The sequence below is a fragment of the Copadichromis virginalis genome, linkage group LG8 (assembly GCF_057382275.1).
Source record: "Copadichromis virginalis isolate Kocher_CV1m ecotype Utaka linkage group LG8, C_Virginalis_male_GT1.1, whole genome shotgun sequence".
Lineage (NCBI taxonomy): Eukaryota > Metazoa > Chordata > Actinopteri > Cichliformes > Cichlidae > Copadichromis > Copadichromis virginalis.
Window position 1 is genome coordinate 14880295 of NC_140625.1, and position 16775 is coordinate 14897069.

The 16775-nt window shown below is 39.9% G+C and overlaps 1 protein-coding gene across 5 annotated transcripts; it reads left to right on the plus strand.

Moving 5' to 3' along the window:
- Positions 1-2643: 2643 nt before the first annotated feature.
- On the plus strand, positions 2644-16711 carry plekha4 (pleckstrin homology domain containing A4). 5 transcript variants are annotated; one of them, XM_085466063.1, is made up of 24 exons: positions 2644-2953; positions 4924-4987; positions 5111-5209; positions 5333-5405; positions 5499-5599; positions 5750-5868; positions 5957-6169; positions 6282-6576; positions 6848-6904; positions 7076-7222; positions 8009-8068; positions 8179-8259; positions 10004-10156; positions 10278-10376; positions 10580-10688; positions 11134-11195; positions 11508-11609; positions 11701-11791; positions 11995-12050; positions 12517-12657; positions 12740-13147; positions 13754-13875; positions 13968-14077; positions 15003-16711. In XM_085466063.1, exons 1-24 carry the CDS (start codon positions 2913-2915, stop codon positions 16181-16183), a joined length of 3984 nt encoding a protein of 1327 aa, XP_085322189.1. In that variant the 5' UTR covers positions 2644-2912; the 3' UTR covers positions 16184-16711. The 5 variants fall into 5 exon arrangements, with proteins under 5 accessions (XP_085322189.1, XP_085322192.1, XP_085322194.1 ...); XM_085466066.1 differs by having other exon boundaries at positions 4924-4942; XM_085466064.1 differs by lacking the exon at positions 2644-2953 and adding an exon at positions 4283-4721.
- Positions 16712-16775: the final 64 nt, after the last annotated feature.

Here is a 16775-nt window from a genome sequence, read left to right on the forward strand (position 1 = left end):
AACAATACAGACAGAATTTAAAATATCCCTTTAAATATTTTTGAATTGAATGTTAGAACGTTTTATGTATCTTCCCGTAGGAGCGTGATATGATGAGAGTTGGATTTTCTCCAATGTCCTGTTTTCAAACACTCTCCGAGCTTTTTGTGTGCAGCAGATAGAACCAGTTACTGACCAGTACTAAGTTCTGTTTGTTCCAGTGTGCTTCCACAATATTATTCCTTCATGGTTCCGCACCACCTGATCGACAGCAGAAGCTACTCAAGCATTACTGTGATGAAGTTATACTGGTTCCAAAAGATTTGTTGTCACGTATCTACTAGCCCACATTCACACTATCTGCAGTCTAACATGGACTGATAGGGTCACCAGTTTCATGTTGCTCTTTCGCTCCATGTTATCTATACATAACACTTTACACTGTTGTCATGCTCTGCTGCTGGACAAATGTTTCACATGTATACTTTTCTGGTTGCAAGTAGCAATTGTGGCTTTTCTTTTCCAATTGTGGCTGTACTACTCTCTATTTACTATTAAAACATACAATAATAAAGTATTTTAACATGAAGCTAATCAATGTATTTTTTAAACATATTTTTATTTATCATATATGCCCATAATGAAAAGTGCCCTCAGCAGAAACAGTGATGGACGAAATTATTAAACAGCACCACCTGCTGGATCGTACTTGTCAGTACACCACAACAGAAAACCAAACCACGTGCACACAAAAATTGATTTCTCTTTTTTGGATCTTTCGTTTTTGTATGGAACATATGGAACATCACAAAACATGTTAAAGTGCTATTGTGTGTACTTTTTTTCTCTAGAAAATTAATCATGAATGTTGTTTAAGGGAATATGGGGAAAATTATGTTCTATGTTATCACTTGTCACATAGTGTAGATCACGAACTTTAACTATTTTACCTATTACTTCGCAACACAATACTTACAATGAATAACAAATTATTATCTAGAAAAATTGTTTTCATAGTAGGAACTAATTCAAAATGACCTTAAACCTTATTGTAGATTGTAGATAATCTATGTGTGTATTATGCGAGATCTACATTATTAGGAAAAGTCTAATCAATTGAAAATTAAATAAATAATTAATTAACAACAAATTAAATAAATAATTAACACGGTATAAGCTCAATCAGTGAACGGGCATCAAACAAGGTCGCTTTCAAATGACAATACCAATAACAAACCTTTAACCAGAGAAATCTTCCTGTGATTTAATCATCTGATGGATGCAGCTGAATAAAATGTTGTTGGTGTGATTTATGCTTGACCTTTGGCCTTTCAAGCTAATGTTGCCATTTTTTCCTCACTAAAATAAACTGCATTTCCCATAATCCTATGAGAGGGCCCCACAGGTTGTTAAGCGTGTAACAGGAGACTATTAGTAGTCATGCAGCTGTCTGTCACTGCATGCGGGCGACTGCTCACTATGTTAAAAGGGAGTGGTCAATAATTACTGTAGGCTAGCTGATTTGTCCCACGTGAGAACGGGACATCCTGAGCATCCTGGATAAAGACCTTCCTGGATAAAAGCAAATGGCCTGGACACGTGAGCTAATTATAAGACAGCACGATTATTATTGAGTGTTGAGAAATAGCTTGAGTGTTTGCGTCTAGGTCGCAGGATTCTGAAAAGCTCATTTCACAGGAGATACTCTTAGATTAAAGATACTGCCAACCAGGCTTCAGGGCGCTCCTGCTTACACTTGACTTTTCTCTTGTCTCCCGTGTTCTTATCATACCACTTAAAATGCTTTTGATATCTTACTCCTGTGCTACAATAACACCAGCTCTCCTGAGGCATGTGTACACTGCTGATTATCAGCATTCAGCTTCTCTTTGAGTGCCTTTCTTCCCGTTAAGCTTTTGTACATATAAGTATATAACAGGCATAGTTTTAATTACTCTCAATCCATCAACCTTAAAGCGCTGTACTTTCTTTCTTCTTCTTCTTTTTTTATAGCTGTATTAACGGAGCATCATTAGTTTTCTTCTGTACTCTCTGCAATCAGCTATACAAGACGCTGACTTGGCATAGCAGAAAAAATATATAAGAAGGGACCATCTCGGAAAATTATTTTTGCCTAATTGTGGGAGCCTTTCAAGTCTAGACAGGCTAATTATAAAATAATTGGTTATCTTATATTTTAATGCAGCTTCTGAAGGTTTTACATCTGTTCTTAAGGCTTCTTTTTCTTTTAATAATTTAAACTTTAATAGATTTAAAGTGCCTAAACAATCCATCAACCAAATGTCAAATTGCTTTCCTAACTCAAAACTTTACTTTGTCTTGCACATGGCATGGTTTTGGAAGTAAGCCAGAGCCTTAAAGCCTTTGTCTCATTGTGCCCCTCATTCTCTGAATATTTTGGCTTTTATTGGGGGTGCTGACTCAAGACTGGCATCCAAATCTCTGATTGTAGTAAAGCTACACTGAGAATTTAAATAATGCAAGGGGCAAAACAGAAGCACGAGAAAACAGCTGTTTTTTGTTTTTTTTTAATGTGTGTGTGGGAATTCTTGAGTCACAAACCCACACTCAGCAAAAGACAGAGAGGCTGTCAAGGGCAGGGCAAGAGGGAGGGACAGTGAAGAAGAAGAGGGGGAGGAAGAAAGAAGGGGCTCACAGAGAGTGCACTGTTAGTGGACAGAAAAACAGACTGAGTGCTAACAGCCAGCGTAGGTAGAGCACCAAGCGAGGACTGCTGCTACAAGTCAGACCAGAGTGAAACAGTCGACAACAGAGAGGGAGATTCACACGTCCACGGAGAGCAGCGGAGTGTAGCAGAAGAGCGTTGTGACTGTTTGGGCAACAGGAGCTCGTGGTAGCCAAGAAGAAGGCTGCCAAGCCTGAAGAGATGCTGTGAGGAACAGTGCCAAGTGATGGAGCTTGAAGCAGCCAGCAGGCAGGCGCGATTAGTCAGGTATATACAGCAATATGGCATCTTTATTAACATTTATGTCTCATGTAGTTCTAGATGGTTGCACAGTTAAACATCACACTTCTTAATCATTTATCTTTATTTAATCTTTGGTCAATAATGTGACAAATTGTGAGCAAAGTTGCTAAAGGTTAACAATACTGTGAAGCAGCTTTGTGGCTGATATTTATTATCTGTGGCTGAAACACTCAGTGGCCCCCTGAGGGACCTCTTTGAACCTGTGCTAAACTTTTCTGTAGTAACTCAGCAAGTTTTACTCTTATAAGCATCAACTTTATGGCTTCAACACCTTAAAATGTGCAGCAACCAGCAATCTCGTGTCCTCAGAAATGACAGCCCAGTTAAGAGTCGAGAGAGTGTCCTACGTCACTGCTTTGCTTATCAAGGTCAAACGTATTTTGATAGCTTTCGTTGGCTTTTAAAAGTATGAGAATGTGGGAGACATGCAAATGTTTTTGTTGATAGAGAGAGGGAGAGGATTATTTTCTGGGGCAATGTATTCAACATGGTCTGTGTCCAACTTCACATGATGCTTCAGAGTCCTCGGGCATCACAAAGCGCACTCTGTGTCGTGCACAGACCCACCGTTTGTCCTCCCCACCATCCCTCTTTAGCATTTTAAGTCTTCTCCTCTCTGAGGTGGTGACCCTCACTGATTAAAAAGGAGATTTTCCAAATATTTCACAACACCCACAGAACCCCCAGTGGCTATGAGGTTGTTGGTCTCTAACAAAGACGTGACTGAGTTCTCTCATTTACTCCATGCCGCGCTTGTAGGGAAATGTGGTTGATACCGGCAGAGCTTGTGGATACCAAATCATATCAAACATCTGGTTCATCCATGCAAGTGTTTGTGGTGGCTCAACGTGAGATGCTCCTCGTGATTTATTTTTTCATCTTCAAGTTCATCTGTATTAGTGTTTCACAAAGGTCACAAATGAGCCAAGAAGGCCGTAAAAATACATCTTTAATAAGGAAGCTTAAGCAGGTGTAACTCGAAATTTCAGTTTCTCCATTGGAGTTATTTTGCTGTCAAATATTTATGGACGAATGCAAATGCCTTACATAATATGCACACACAAAAGAAATGTAAGGAATATTTTTGTTGTAGTACATGAAGAAATATATAAATATATACTGCACACTAATAGTAAAAGAAACAGTAATAAGAAAGTAGTTTAACATAAAATACCAAATCCACTGATTGTTGTATATTGTCACATATAAACATGCAAAAATTTTATTTTCCCTTTTATATTTAATTTTTTATACTACTATAGCATTATTATTATTATTATTATTATTATTATTATTATTATTATACAAAGTAAACAACTTTTACTTTCCCACCACCATGCTCCTTTATTTGGGTTTTCTATTCTCAGCGATCCACACTGCAGTTATGCAGTTTGGACCAGATAGTGTCTCATACCAGCCCCGTCCCTGCTGCCAGATTGGTTTTCACACAGTCCCAGCCCCTCCCTACCACCACAGCGACGCAGCTGTCACCTGTCAGTTTGCATGGTGGGGATGCGCATCGGCCTGTTATGGCTCAGAATAGAATTGTGGGAGAGTTTTTCTGGAAGTATGGGGCAACCACACCAAGTCCTTGAGAGAATGAACAGTTGAGCAGGGAAAAATCTCAACTATATAGGAATGTGGCATTTGTTACGTCGGAGCTTACAGGGCTGCTGGTCAGTGGAGTGACTGACTGCTTCTACAGAGGGGGACACTGATTCAGATTGTACTGGTAAGCGGTTACATCTTAGCCATACCAGCTTCAAGTAGCTCATTTGAATATGTGGGCAGAGTCATCTTACAGCCATGTATCTTGGTATTCAGGGGGTCTATGTGGAACTTTATGGGGTTTTATTACTGTGTGACTATTTCCTTTTAACTGTTGTTTCCATCTTTTTCCTGTGGTCTGAACACATTTATTTGTCACCCTACAGAATGGATGACCACGACAGAGTAAGCCAAGCGTCCAGCGTGGCCACAATATCTTATTTTCCCGTGGTAAAGTTTTGTTTTCAAATTACAAGGCTCCCGTCTTTGTACGCATGGGTGACCTAGTGTGATGCTGTTAATGCATAAGCACATGTGTGCACACAAATGTATTTTTCCCTGTTTTGGTAACAGGAAAGTGATGGGAAGGTGCAGACATTCGGGAAGAGGTGTCAGTCTGCCAAGAGAGATCCCAACTGCTCTGTGGTTATCAGAGGATGGCTCAACAAAAAAGTACTTTTGCATCATTTGCTTTCATGATCTACTTAAAAAGATCAACAACTTCACTGTTACATGCGGAAGAGTGTGTGACTGAGTTTACTGAAGAGCAGAGCCTAATTGATCTTCCTCCCGCAGGATAGCTCTGGTTTGAAGCTTTGGAAAAGACGATGGTTCGTCCTCTCTAACTACTGTCTGTTTTACTATAAAGGTAAGAGATCGGCACTTTGTCTGGAGGAGAAATTGTATCATGTGTGGTGATGCATCCCTTCTTTTGTTAATGTCTCATCCATCCTCTTCTCAGACAGCAGAGAAGAATCTGTTCTGGGGAGCATCCCACTGCCAAGCTACAAAATCCTGTTCTGCACGCCGAGGGAATGCAAGAACAGAAAGTTCACCTTTAAGGTATTATTGTTAAACCAAGTCATTGCAAGGATATAAGGCATTCTCCAATCATGCGTATGTGCATGCAATATTTAAGTGTATATGTAGATTAGGAAATGTGAATTTTTAATAATGAAAAAAACAATTTGTGAATAATATGTGTCAAACTAGGTAGTGCATCAGGGGATGCGCTCTTATTTCTTCAGTGCAGACACTCAGGAGGACATGTTGGGTTGGGTTCGAGCCCTCAGTCAGTCTGCTGCAATGGAGCCAGACAGCTCCATGAACAGGTTCAGTTCTATTCAAAATAGTCATGAGGTTTTACATTCGGTCGTTTTACACTATTTTGACTCATAAGCATTTTTCTGATGCTTTCAGGCGCTGCTCAAGTTATCACGACTTTACGCAGATAGGTGGCAGCAGTGAATCAGTGGACCTCCCTAAATCTCCCTCTGATGATGAGGGTCTATCCCAGAAACACAGGCACGTCAGCAGGACTCTGAGTGAACCGAGTAAGCTCAGTGGTGGAAGGATGGGGAGATCGCACTCAGAGCAGAGGGAGAGGCGGAGCATTCATCAAAGAAACAGCAGGTTGTCAAGTCGTCTGTGTGTGTGTGAATGGCATATCCAAGTGGTTTTCTTAAAAGCTGAAACAATAACTGCAAAGGCTGCTTTGTGCTGTTTCTGCTATATTCACAAACAGAACACCGAGCCCAGATTTAAGCAGAAGAAGAGCTTGTGGTCCAAACAAGGAGGAGGATTTTCTCCTGGGTCAAATCGCACCGTCACAAACAGATGTTATGGCAACAGGTTCTTTGACCTCCAGAGGTCAGCTGGGATCAAGACCACACACACCGATGGGAAGGGTTGACATACGACCCCATGATGACCCGATCATGCTGCCACATACTCTTTACTATGCACCTGCCTCACCGAATCTGGAGTTCAAATCCAATCCCAGCACTCCAGGCTCAGAAAGGTGGCAAAGTCTAAGCAAGGTTGGAACTTTCAAAAAAAGATCTTGATATTTAATTGTTTCATGAGAGTCAATCTGTATAAAACCTAATGCCAAAACTCATCTTATCTCAGAGAAATGGCCTCCAAACAGGGGGATTGGAAAGAAAGTATCCAAGTTGTATCACGCATTTTATCTAACTTGACTAATACAGTGTATTAAAAAGCATCAGCTTGAGTGGAATGGCCCTTTTAAAGCACAGTTTTGTGTTAACAGCTCATGTTTGTCAACCCTTTCTCTTTCCCTGTCTTTAGCCTGCCCCTGTATATGGTTCTGTTCATCATAGCAGTGGGCGAAGACCTTTAGGGAAGGTAAGCAATTAAAAAAATCTTTGTTGTTATTAGTAATGTTAAATTTAATTGAGTAAAATCTTCTGAAACAGATCATTAAAGTCACCAATAACAGTTTTTACTCTCTCTGCACAGTAGCACAGTGTTTGATATTGTGTTCTCTTTTCACATACATGCGGTCTCCTTCCTCAGAGTTACTCCACAGGGGCACATGCAGACTTACTGCCCCCTTTACCCCCCTCATCGAGAGCCTCACATTCTCCACACCCCCCACAACACCACCACCATCATCACCATCACCGCAGCCATTTATCTGTTTGTGTGCTACCGCCAGCTATGGTACAGCCCAGCCTGCTGAACTGTGCTGTATTCTTACAGCATTTTGTGTGGTACAACATGCTCAGTGGTGCTGTGGTGTCACGTGTCCTACCCCTTTATTTAAAAAAGAAAAGAAAGAAAACACTGTAGACTTTTTCTAAATGTATTAATACAGTTGTCCTGTGTATGTCATTGACTTGTTATATGTCTGTCACTGTCTTTTATTGTCACTAAGTCTGTTTTTTTTGTTACTAACAAACTGTGTGTTTGTTATTATAATTGTGTTTTTCTGTTTTATTATGTATTTATACTGTTTTGTCTGCCAAGATTATGCTACATGTACTATAATGACTATTACATGAAGTTGGTGTTTGATCAGTAATCTAAAAATACATGTGTTTTAAGCATTTTCAACATTTTTGTCTCCGATTCATGGCAATTCATGCTATAAGCAGATGGTTGCAGTGTGCTAAAGCTTGTGCAGTGTTCTGCAGTGTTAAAACAGCTGAGTTTTAACATTCAGGCAGTAACATTTAAGCATTAATCTACATGTTTCCCTTATTATGATTTAACATTAGCAAGATTTTTTTTAAAAATTTAAAGAAAATGTTAAATATATATATATATATATATATATATATATATATATATATATATATATATATATATATATATATATATATATATATATATATATATTGATACATTGAAGGTTTGTGAAGAGGAAGGAGAAATATTTTAAAATCATTGTTAAAAAAAAAAAAAAAAAGTACTGTGAAACAAAAGGGTGACTATGATGATTTTCAGGCCCCAAAACCTGACCCGAGGGAAATGCCACCACTCCGGCCACTTGAAAGTGATGCAGACGTGAGTGTTCATAATTTCAGCATTTGGGTCTTAACAGTCACCAGACCAGCGCAAACTGAAATCATTTGTTAGGTTTTTTTGTAGTCATGAGTTTGATTTTGTCTCCTCAGGCTGTGTTAACAAGGTTGTGTGGGTGTGACAAACTGCTGCAGTCTCTGTCTGTAGAATTGGCCCAGCTACAAATGGATAAGGTCGGAAATTCAAAAGATTTAATTCTATATAGACAGTACATGACCCAAGCATTTAATCTAAAGACACACACACACACACACATATAAACTTAGCACAAACAGCAAGGAAACTTTTGTGTGGTCGAGTATTTGTTTGCTGTAAAAATGCTTCTTGGAAACAAATCTTACACCATTTAATTCCCTTTAAATGGTGTAAGATTTGGAAGGAAAACGTATTCGTGGGTTGAGCAGCAGAGTTGAGTATGTGGATCGCACCCATAATTAACTTACCAAATCTTCTCTGCCGATCCCAAACAGCTGTTTCTGCTTTTGACTCTTTATTGGTGTCATTTATTGGATTAGATGATTGAAGCCTTAAAACAGAAGACATACTGGGCCTCAGTAGCATGTGGAAGAACCATACACAGCAACAACAGCCTGGTGCGTCCTTCTCGTGCTGCTCATCAGCTTTGTCACACACTGCTGTGGGATGGCATCCCATTCTTCAACAGCATTTGTTGCAAGTCAGTGGTGTGGCGTGATTGTGCTGATCACTCTGGCACGAATAGCACGCTCAAGCTGATACCACAAGTGTTCAGTGGGGTTGAGGTCAGGACTGCAAGCAGGCCATTCCATCCTACCCACTCCCAAATTCTGAAGGTTGTTTCTGATAAGCCCCACTCTGTGGGGGGAAGCGTTGTCTTCTTGGAGGATAGAGTTCGGTCCAGGACTGTGGAGATGTGTGACTGCCAGTGGTTGCAGAATCTCATCTTGATATTTCTCTGACTTTAGTTTGCCTCCAATGATGACATGCCTTGTTTTTTCAGTTGCCTCCACCAAAAGCCATTACCCTATCAGTGCAGCAATCAGCATAGCGTTGTCCACATCTTCTCCACACTTTGGTCCTATACAATCCACCTGCTGTAGGCAAAATCTTGGCTCATTGCTTAGCGTAAACAGGCCTGGCAGTGAAGTGCAGTCCTGGCAAGCCTCCTGGCAGCCCTATGAGACCAGGGATTGGTTGTATATAGGCTGTTCTGCATTGTCTGGGTAGAGAGTAGTCAGGCATATTGTCCTGCAAACCTTGACTATAAATTTGTAGAAGACTATCTATGGTGCTGACAACATGAGGAAATGGTCTTCTTGTGGTTAACTTCTTGGTCCTGTCTCTAGCATCCACTGTTATATGGAACTTGGCCTTCAATTTGGAGACGATACTGGGATTCACTCCAAATAATGCTGCAGCTGGGTTTTGCAGAACACTAGCTTGAAATTGCCCTATGGCACAGGCTCTATCTAGCTTAGAGCAGACACTAACTGACTGCTGTAGCAGGGTCCCTGCTCACAGGTGCAACCCACCTACTCTACCTACAAATGGATTTTCCTTGTAAATATGGCACCATTTAAAGGGAAATAAACACGCTCTACAAAGGAATAAGATTTATTGGCAAGAAGCACTATTACAACCAACTAATAATCAACCAAACACCAATTTCTTTACTTTTGGTTCCACTCAACTAATAGAATTTAAAAAAAAAACATATAGGTTCACTCCCAGTACATTTATTTATTAGGACACTGTGACTTTTTAAGAACAATTATTACAGAAAAAATAGGACAGTCGTAAGAAAAGTTACTGAACTTATTGAGTAATTAAAACATTTGTGCAATTAAGCTACGAGAAGTACAGCCAGATTTTGTTTATGTTTATTTAGAACTTTACACACATATAAAGTTCTTTTCCTCACATCTGCGCGTGTTTCAGGACAATGTCCAGTGTGCTTTGGAAGTTTCCAGACTGCAGCTAGAAGAGTGGAAGAGCCATGGACCCCAGGCCCACGAGGAAGCGCTGACCGAGAAGGCTTTGTTACAAGAGGAGCTGGTGACAGTCCGGGCCAGAATGTGTGACGTATCACTGGTGTGTTAAAAAACAAAAAACAAAAACCCTCATATTAGATTACAATAATATTTCTTCACTGATGCTGAATCATCAACTATGGGTTATTGAACTAATCCTCTGATATTTTCTTTATATTCAGGAAATAGAGCGGGTTTGGTGCCAGTATGAGAGGATGGAGAGTGAACTGTCTGTTGTCCGTTCACAACTTCAGCACATCTGTAACTTTGGAATGCCACAAGTAATTTTACACTACAAACCAAATAGTTTTTGCCTGATAAGACCCATGGCCTCCCAAAGAAACTTTGTTAAAGTGTGCACAACATCTATTGAAAAGTTTGCCTCAAATTTGATGATCCTCATGTGGGGAGTGGGGCTCAAAATGTGAAACTCTCTTATATTTTGATGTTCTATGTGGATCATGTCCATGTTCTATCCAATCAGGAGCAATCTCAGGCTCAGAGAGAGCTGTGGATGATGGAGGACATACTCGATGGACTAAAATCCAATCGGAGTCACTTCCGCTACCTGCTGGGGATACAGAGACATCACTGTGAGCATCAGCTAGACATCCTACTGTAATATTCAGACTCTTACTGCACAACTTTGCTTTCATCCATTTATAACAGTCGATCTTTGCCTGAATCTTTGCATTTCTGAACAATAACAGCACATTAAATGTGACATTTAAATGAAAAAAAGGTTATCAACAACACCAGCTCATTACACTGTCTGAGCTACTGACAACCCTTAAACTCATGTACTCAATAATACAAATGATTGAAATACCATGTTTTAAAGCAAGACACGTGATGTTGTTATTCAGTGCAGATCAGTGCCACATAGCTAATTATAATAATAATTGCTCCTGGCTGCCACTTGGGGCCACCAGTGTATACAGCAGTTTCCTGGTGTAACCTTGATACTGCACATGGAACCTGACAATAACCTGACAATGACCAGAGTCAACACTGTGACCTTTTCTGTCTCTCCCTCAGTGTTTCAGTCCACAGCTCCGCATCCTGGATCCCCTGGCTCTCCCACAGAGTGTCTTCCTGTGGTATGACACTTGTCCATTGTTCATTTGTCAGTGGCCCCTGACATTTGCGCTCTGCTTATGAACAAGCAGGGAATTGTTGTCCATTCAAGTCATTTTGCTGGCTTGCTGGCTACATGATGTTTTTTGGCTTTACAGCATTTGATTTTAGTTATTGATAATATTCATCGTGTGAGGCTAGTTGTTAGAGAGTAAAAACAGAACAGCAAGATTTGCACAGAGCAGCATTCATTTATATGACTATGTCTGGCACAGATAAATTGGCTTTTCCATAATAGTTCCACAGTGTTCATCACATTCCTATGATCCCTGCAGGACGTGGAAGAGGAGCCGCCAGTCCGCCCACCGTTACCCCAGGAGCTACAAGAAAGCCAGAGCAGGAACATGAGCCATGGATGGGCAGAGTCCCCATATGAGGTGGGCAATTTTTTAAAATCCGCCAGAAAAGACATTCAAGTTTGGTAATATTTTCATGGATGTTTCTGATATTTCTATGCTTATGTTTCAGGCAATCTACAGCCACACTGTTGATCCTGTACACAGAAGAGGAAACAGCCAGCCTGCCCTCCTTAATGTGAAAGCACATAGAGATCCCTCCGGTTGGCACAAATATGCTCACTACAGAAATAGGCTGATATTAATACACTGTGCTGTATATTAATTTTTTCTGTCATATCTATTATTAATAGCTTTAGTAGGTGTTCTATGCATAATGCTAAATTATCCCACAGTGGCTTTCTACCCTTACATTTCTTTATACCCATTCTTTTTCCACTTTCCTCTATTTTCATCTCATTTTTAGACTCTCAGTCTGGTTCAAAGTGGATCCCACCAGACACAACCAACCAATCGACCAAGGTTTGATTCTTCATAATTTCCTGTGTGTTGGCATGCGGTGTGATCCAAAATGCTCCAAATATAGAAGCAGTCAAAGCTGATATTTCCTCATTGCAATCACAGCCAAATTCTAATTCTTTGATTCTCTCATCCTCCTTGCAATTAGGGCATGTTGCAGTACCTGTTCTAGACGAGAGGGGGAGGTAGAAGCTCACGTCTCAATGCAGTAGCTCAGCTCAACTGTAGCCACCAACCCCCTCTTTCTCACCTGCACAAATGCATATATATAACAGTATATATAGACAGGCATAGCGAGCAAATATCCATCATAATTTCACACAGACAGATTCTTCTGCACAAACAGATTCACACATAAAGCTATTTTAATCATCTTTATAATGGCTGACAGGGTTTCTCGCTTTATGAATCTTTGAGCTGCAGTCATCATAAATGACTCATATTCTAAACAGCCCATGTTTTTTTCTAGAAGCTGAAGATGAAGATGAGTGAAGAAGAGCAGATTGAGAGAATGAAGAGAAATCAGGAGAGGGTGACTAATAGGAAAAAACCTCCTGTTCCTGCTCCAGGTGCCCAGACTCAGGGTCAAAGTTCAGAGCCAAAAGCAGAGGTTTGCCAAGTAATGAATGAATGAATGAATGACTATATTGTGTTGTATATATATTTACTTTTCTTACTTGGTATTCTCTCAGGCCCCTTTTCCCTTAAGGGTGACGCGAGTGGTTACAGCTGTACTACCGTCTTCGCTTGTGGCCAGACGAGTTTCTGTCGAGGATCCTCCTGCTGAGCTTGATGCTCCACTGGCTGAGCAGATCCCATCTGAGAAACAGCTAAATCTGGCTGAACAGGGTAAAAAACTGTTAAGCAAACCACCCAGGAGGCCCTTGTTGGAGAATCCTGATCAAAACTGGTCCTCAGCAGAGATGGACCAGGATCAGCCCATTAAGAAGACATACAAAGATCAGCATCAAGGAGCATCCAGGACCTCCACGAAAGAGTTACTTTCAGAAGTGAGCAGAACTGAGAGTTTAGAGACGTCAAGCAATCAAATTCGAGATGACGCCGGTTTAGAAAATGGAAGCGCAAGCTCAAATATAAGGGTAAGAAGAAGACAACATTAAGATTCATATGATTAATAAACTAAAAGGATACAATACGATAAATCCATCACATTTAATTTCATATCAGATTGCAGATTAATTTGACTCAGTCTGAATGAGCTCTAATGTGCTGTTGACAGTAGATTTATCTCCTCTGTCGGGATGTATGACAATTGCACATAAACCATTTTTCCTTTTGTTTTTTGTAAATATGCTTTTTTTTTTACTTTTTATTTTACTTTCTTGAACTTAATATGTGAACATTGCATTAAAGTTTAATGCGGATATAAAGCTTGTTTAAACAAACAGCTGGAGATTCTAGATGAAGCAAGAGGCCTTGTATCAGTGTCTGTACAGTAATTCTGAACTACAGTTAATTCAGTATCACTTTTATAAGTGACTCAAAGCCTAATAAAATGTTAAAGCTGTATTTGAGCTGTTATAGAAGGCCTGATGTGACAGATATGTTAATATCATTGCATCAGTTGTGTCATTCAGCAGTATTTATCAATACTGCATAGAAAATTATAAATGGCGCTCTTACAATTATTCTTTTAGTTAAAGTTATTGTTATATGTGCATTTTAATATAAATCCATCTCAACAGAAAGTGGAGCAGTCTACTGCCCTTCTGACCTCAAACATGGACTATGACCTCTGTCTGACCCATGAACAGCGAGAGGCCAAGCTCCGGCGAGTGGAACGAATACGAGAGAGAGTCATAAGAAGGTGTGGGGGGGGGCTGTTTTCTTTTTTACACAGTGTAAATGTTCTTTATATTGATGAAAGTCTCAGCAAATTGGCTGTTGTCTGTCTATCAGCGCAGTCAGAGAGAGTGCCACTACACACAGTCAGCTCTCGGTTATGGGAAAGGAGAAGGAAGTTCACCATGTTCCCTCTGATGCAGCGAGAAAACAAAGATTGAAAGCAGGTACTTACTAATTTAGCAATACAGTATTGATTTATATAGATTTACTAACATTATATAGTAGTTGAGTTAATAATTAACTTGTCACTTAGGACACTTGGCATTATTAACAATTAAAGATCACTGAATGTATATAAAAGACAGACATGGACTAGGAGTCTGAAATTGACTGGAAGCATTATTTTTTATAGCCAGCAGGGGGCAACACTTATGGATTCAAAAATAGATTCTATTGAACTCAATTTCACTCAATTTATGACTTCAATCAGCATTTTCCTAATAAGTTTATGTTTTTGATTGCCAGTTTTATGGCAGTTTTAAACAAAAAGATGTTAATTTTGTAAATTGTTGTGACATTCAGAGGAAAGAAGAAAAACAGTAGTAAGGCCCTTGGCTACCTTGTTGCTATTGTATAAGACCGTGGACAATCTGATATCCCCATGTTGGTCTTGTTCCTACATCATAACAATGTCGGTCCAGGATGAACATTGCAGCTGAACAATCTCATTATCTAAGCAGTCTGTTCACATTAGCTAAGAAGTTAGCTAATGCTATTAAAAACTATCACTAGCAAACCAACACAAGTAAAGTTGCTTAACAGCAAGCGTAACTTGATTCTATGTCTGTTATATTGCACAAATTAATTAAGGAAACACTTGTAATGTCTACTATTTGTTTTACATGAACATTTTTTTCTTATTCCAAAACTGTGATATTACAACAATGTGATTGGTTAGTTGCAATGTTAGTCCTGGGCCAACATTATAATGATGATACAGCAGCTGAACTTACAGCTTTTAACAGTAGTCCACTAGCCAGTGGGTGACACCATGGTGGCTACGTCAAACTTTTATGATGGTTTCTATATTAGTAGAAGTGCTAACTGCTAACTATTGCACCTGACAGATTAAATCATCTGTGTTTTCAGGCCATGATGGCCATGGAAGCTGTGGGGATAACTTAAGAAGTTCTGGAGAGCTTCAGCTTTCAAGTGCAATATCTGAGGATAAAGAGGAAGAACACCAGCAACTTAATAATCAGGCCAAGTTAGAGAACAGAACACAGCACAGCGGGAGACCGGGGGTTGCCAAAAGTAAGATCAAACGTCCAGCTTCACCCTATCATATCTCATCCATGACTGTTTATCCGAAAGATGGAGGGAAGAGATTCATAGGTCTCAAAGATGATGAACAGAAAAAGGTTGAAGACAATCCTGATGGTGATGATAATGAAAGTGATTCTAAGGCCTCTGATCTGAGAGCCAAATGGTTCCTTTCCACAAACCAGTGGAAAGGATTCATACCTCTACAGATCCCTGCCACAGAAACACTGTGTAATGAGGAGGCAGCAGACAACCAGGCAGCTTCATCTGATGGCATTACTGATTCAAATGAAATGTTATCAGCAGTGAGCGAGAGCTTAGAGAAGATGAAAGAGAACCATTCACTCTTCTATAAGATTGCATGTGACATCAGTATTTCAGATTCAGACATAACAAAGAACGATGGGAATTCATGTGCTCAAACATCATCTGGGCCAGAAGATAAAGACCCACTGTTGATCACTGAGTCTGTGCCAGCCGATGCTGCCAGTAATGTTGGCCCTTCATCTGACCAAGAGAATAAGGATGTCACTCAGCCTGTGTCATTAAATGGTAATGAAAGTAGTGGGACAGCTGCTTCCAAACCTCGAGATTCAACAGTGGACCTTCAGGAAAAAGCAACAAAAGATGCTTCTGTTTTTGAAAAGAGCGCTGCAGATGAATGTGAGCACAACTCAAGGTCAGAAAGCCAGCTGAAAGTTAAAGAAACTACTGGCAGAGTTTGCATTGGGGACACTGATCCCAAACAGACACTGGATGGAAGTGCAAGTCAGACAAGAGAGGAACGTAGTAGAGCGAAAGAGTCAGGGGACAGGAAGTTTGGGCGAGTGAGATCGGAAGAACTGAAAAAGTCTGCTAGTTTATGCGACGAGAAAAATGAGAATGTCCCAGAACAAGGCAACAAAAGCTCTGCTGCTCTATCCAGCTCTGTGCGTGAAGCCGGACGTGTGATTCGGAGTGCTTCTTTCGGAAAGGCGAGAGTAACAGTATTAAGGACAAGTTTATAAAAGAAAGCACAGAGACGGCTTAAGGAGCTTAAGTGAACAAACTCAAGAAGGACAAGAACACAGTTTAGAGTGACTGCAGTGAAAAATGTTAGAAGAATTCAACTGACTGAAGGAGTCTGGACCTAATTTTAAATTACAAATTGTATAATGGGAACATATAGTATCAGAAACACCTTTAATATTTGGTAAGTTTAAACATTTCCACTATCTACTGTTGAACATTTATGCAAATGCAATGGAAAGTCTTAATATTTCATCATAACAAAAACTATGTACTGTATGGAAATAAAGTATTGTTCACGCAGTGGAAAAAACCAAATACCTTCTCTATAGCCGCTGTCTATAAACGCTCTGTGTTTGAGGCTAACATGATCATTCCTCTCAAAATATGCATTCAACATAGCGCAGGAGTCATAGCTAATGGCTGCTCGTGATTGGTAACCCTTTTATTGTTCCTGCTGCAAAATGTGTTGTTGTTTTTTGTATCTCAGATATCCTGATTAATAAAAATGCTGTGTGCCACGTCGAGACCCAGACTCGAGCTTTGTATGTGCCAGAATCACATTTATGTTTTGCTCTCATTTCAGCCCTT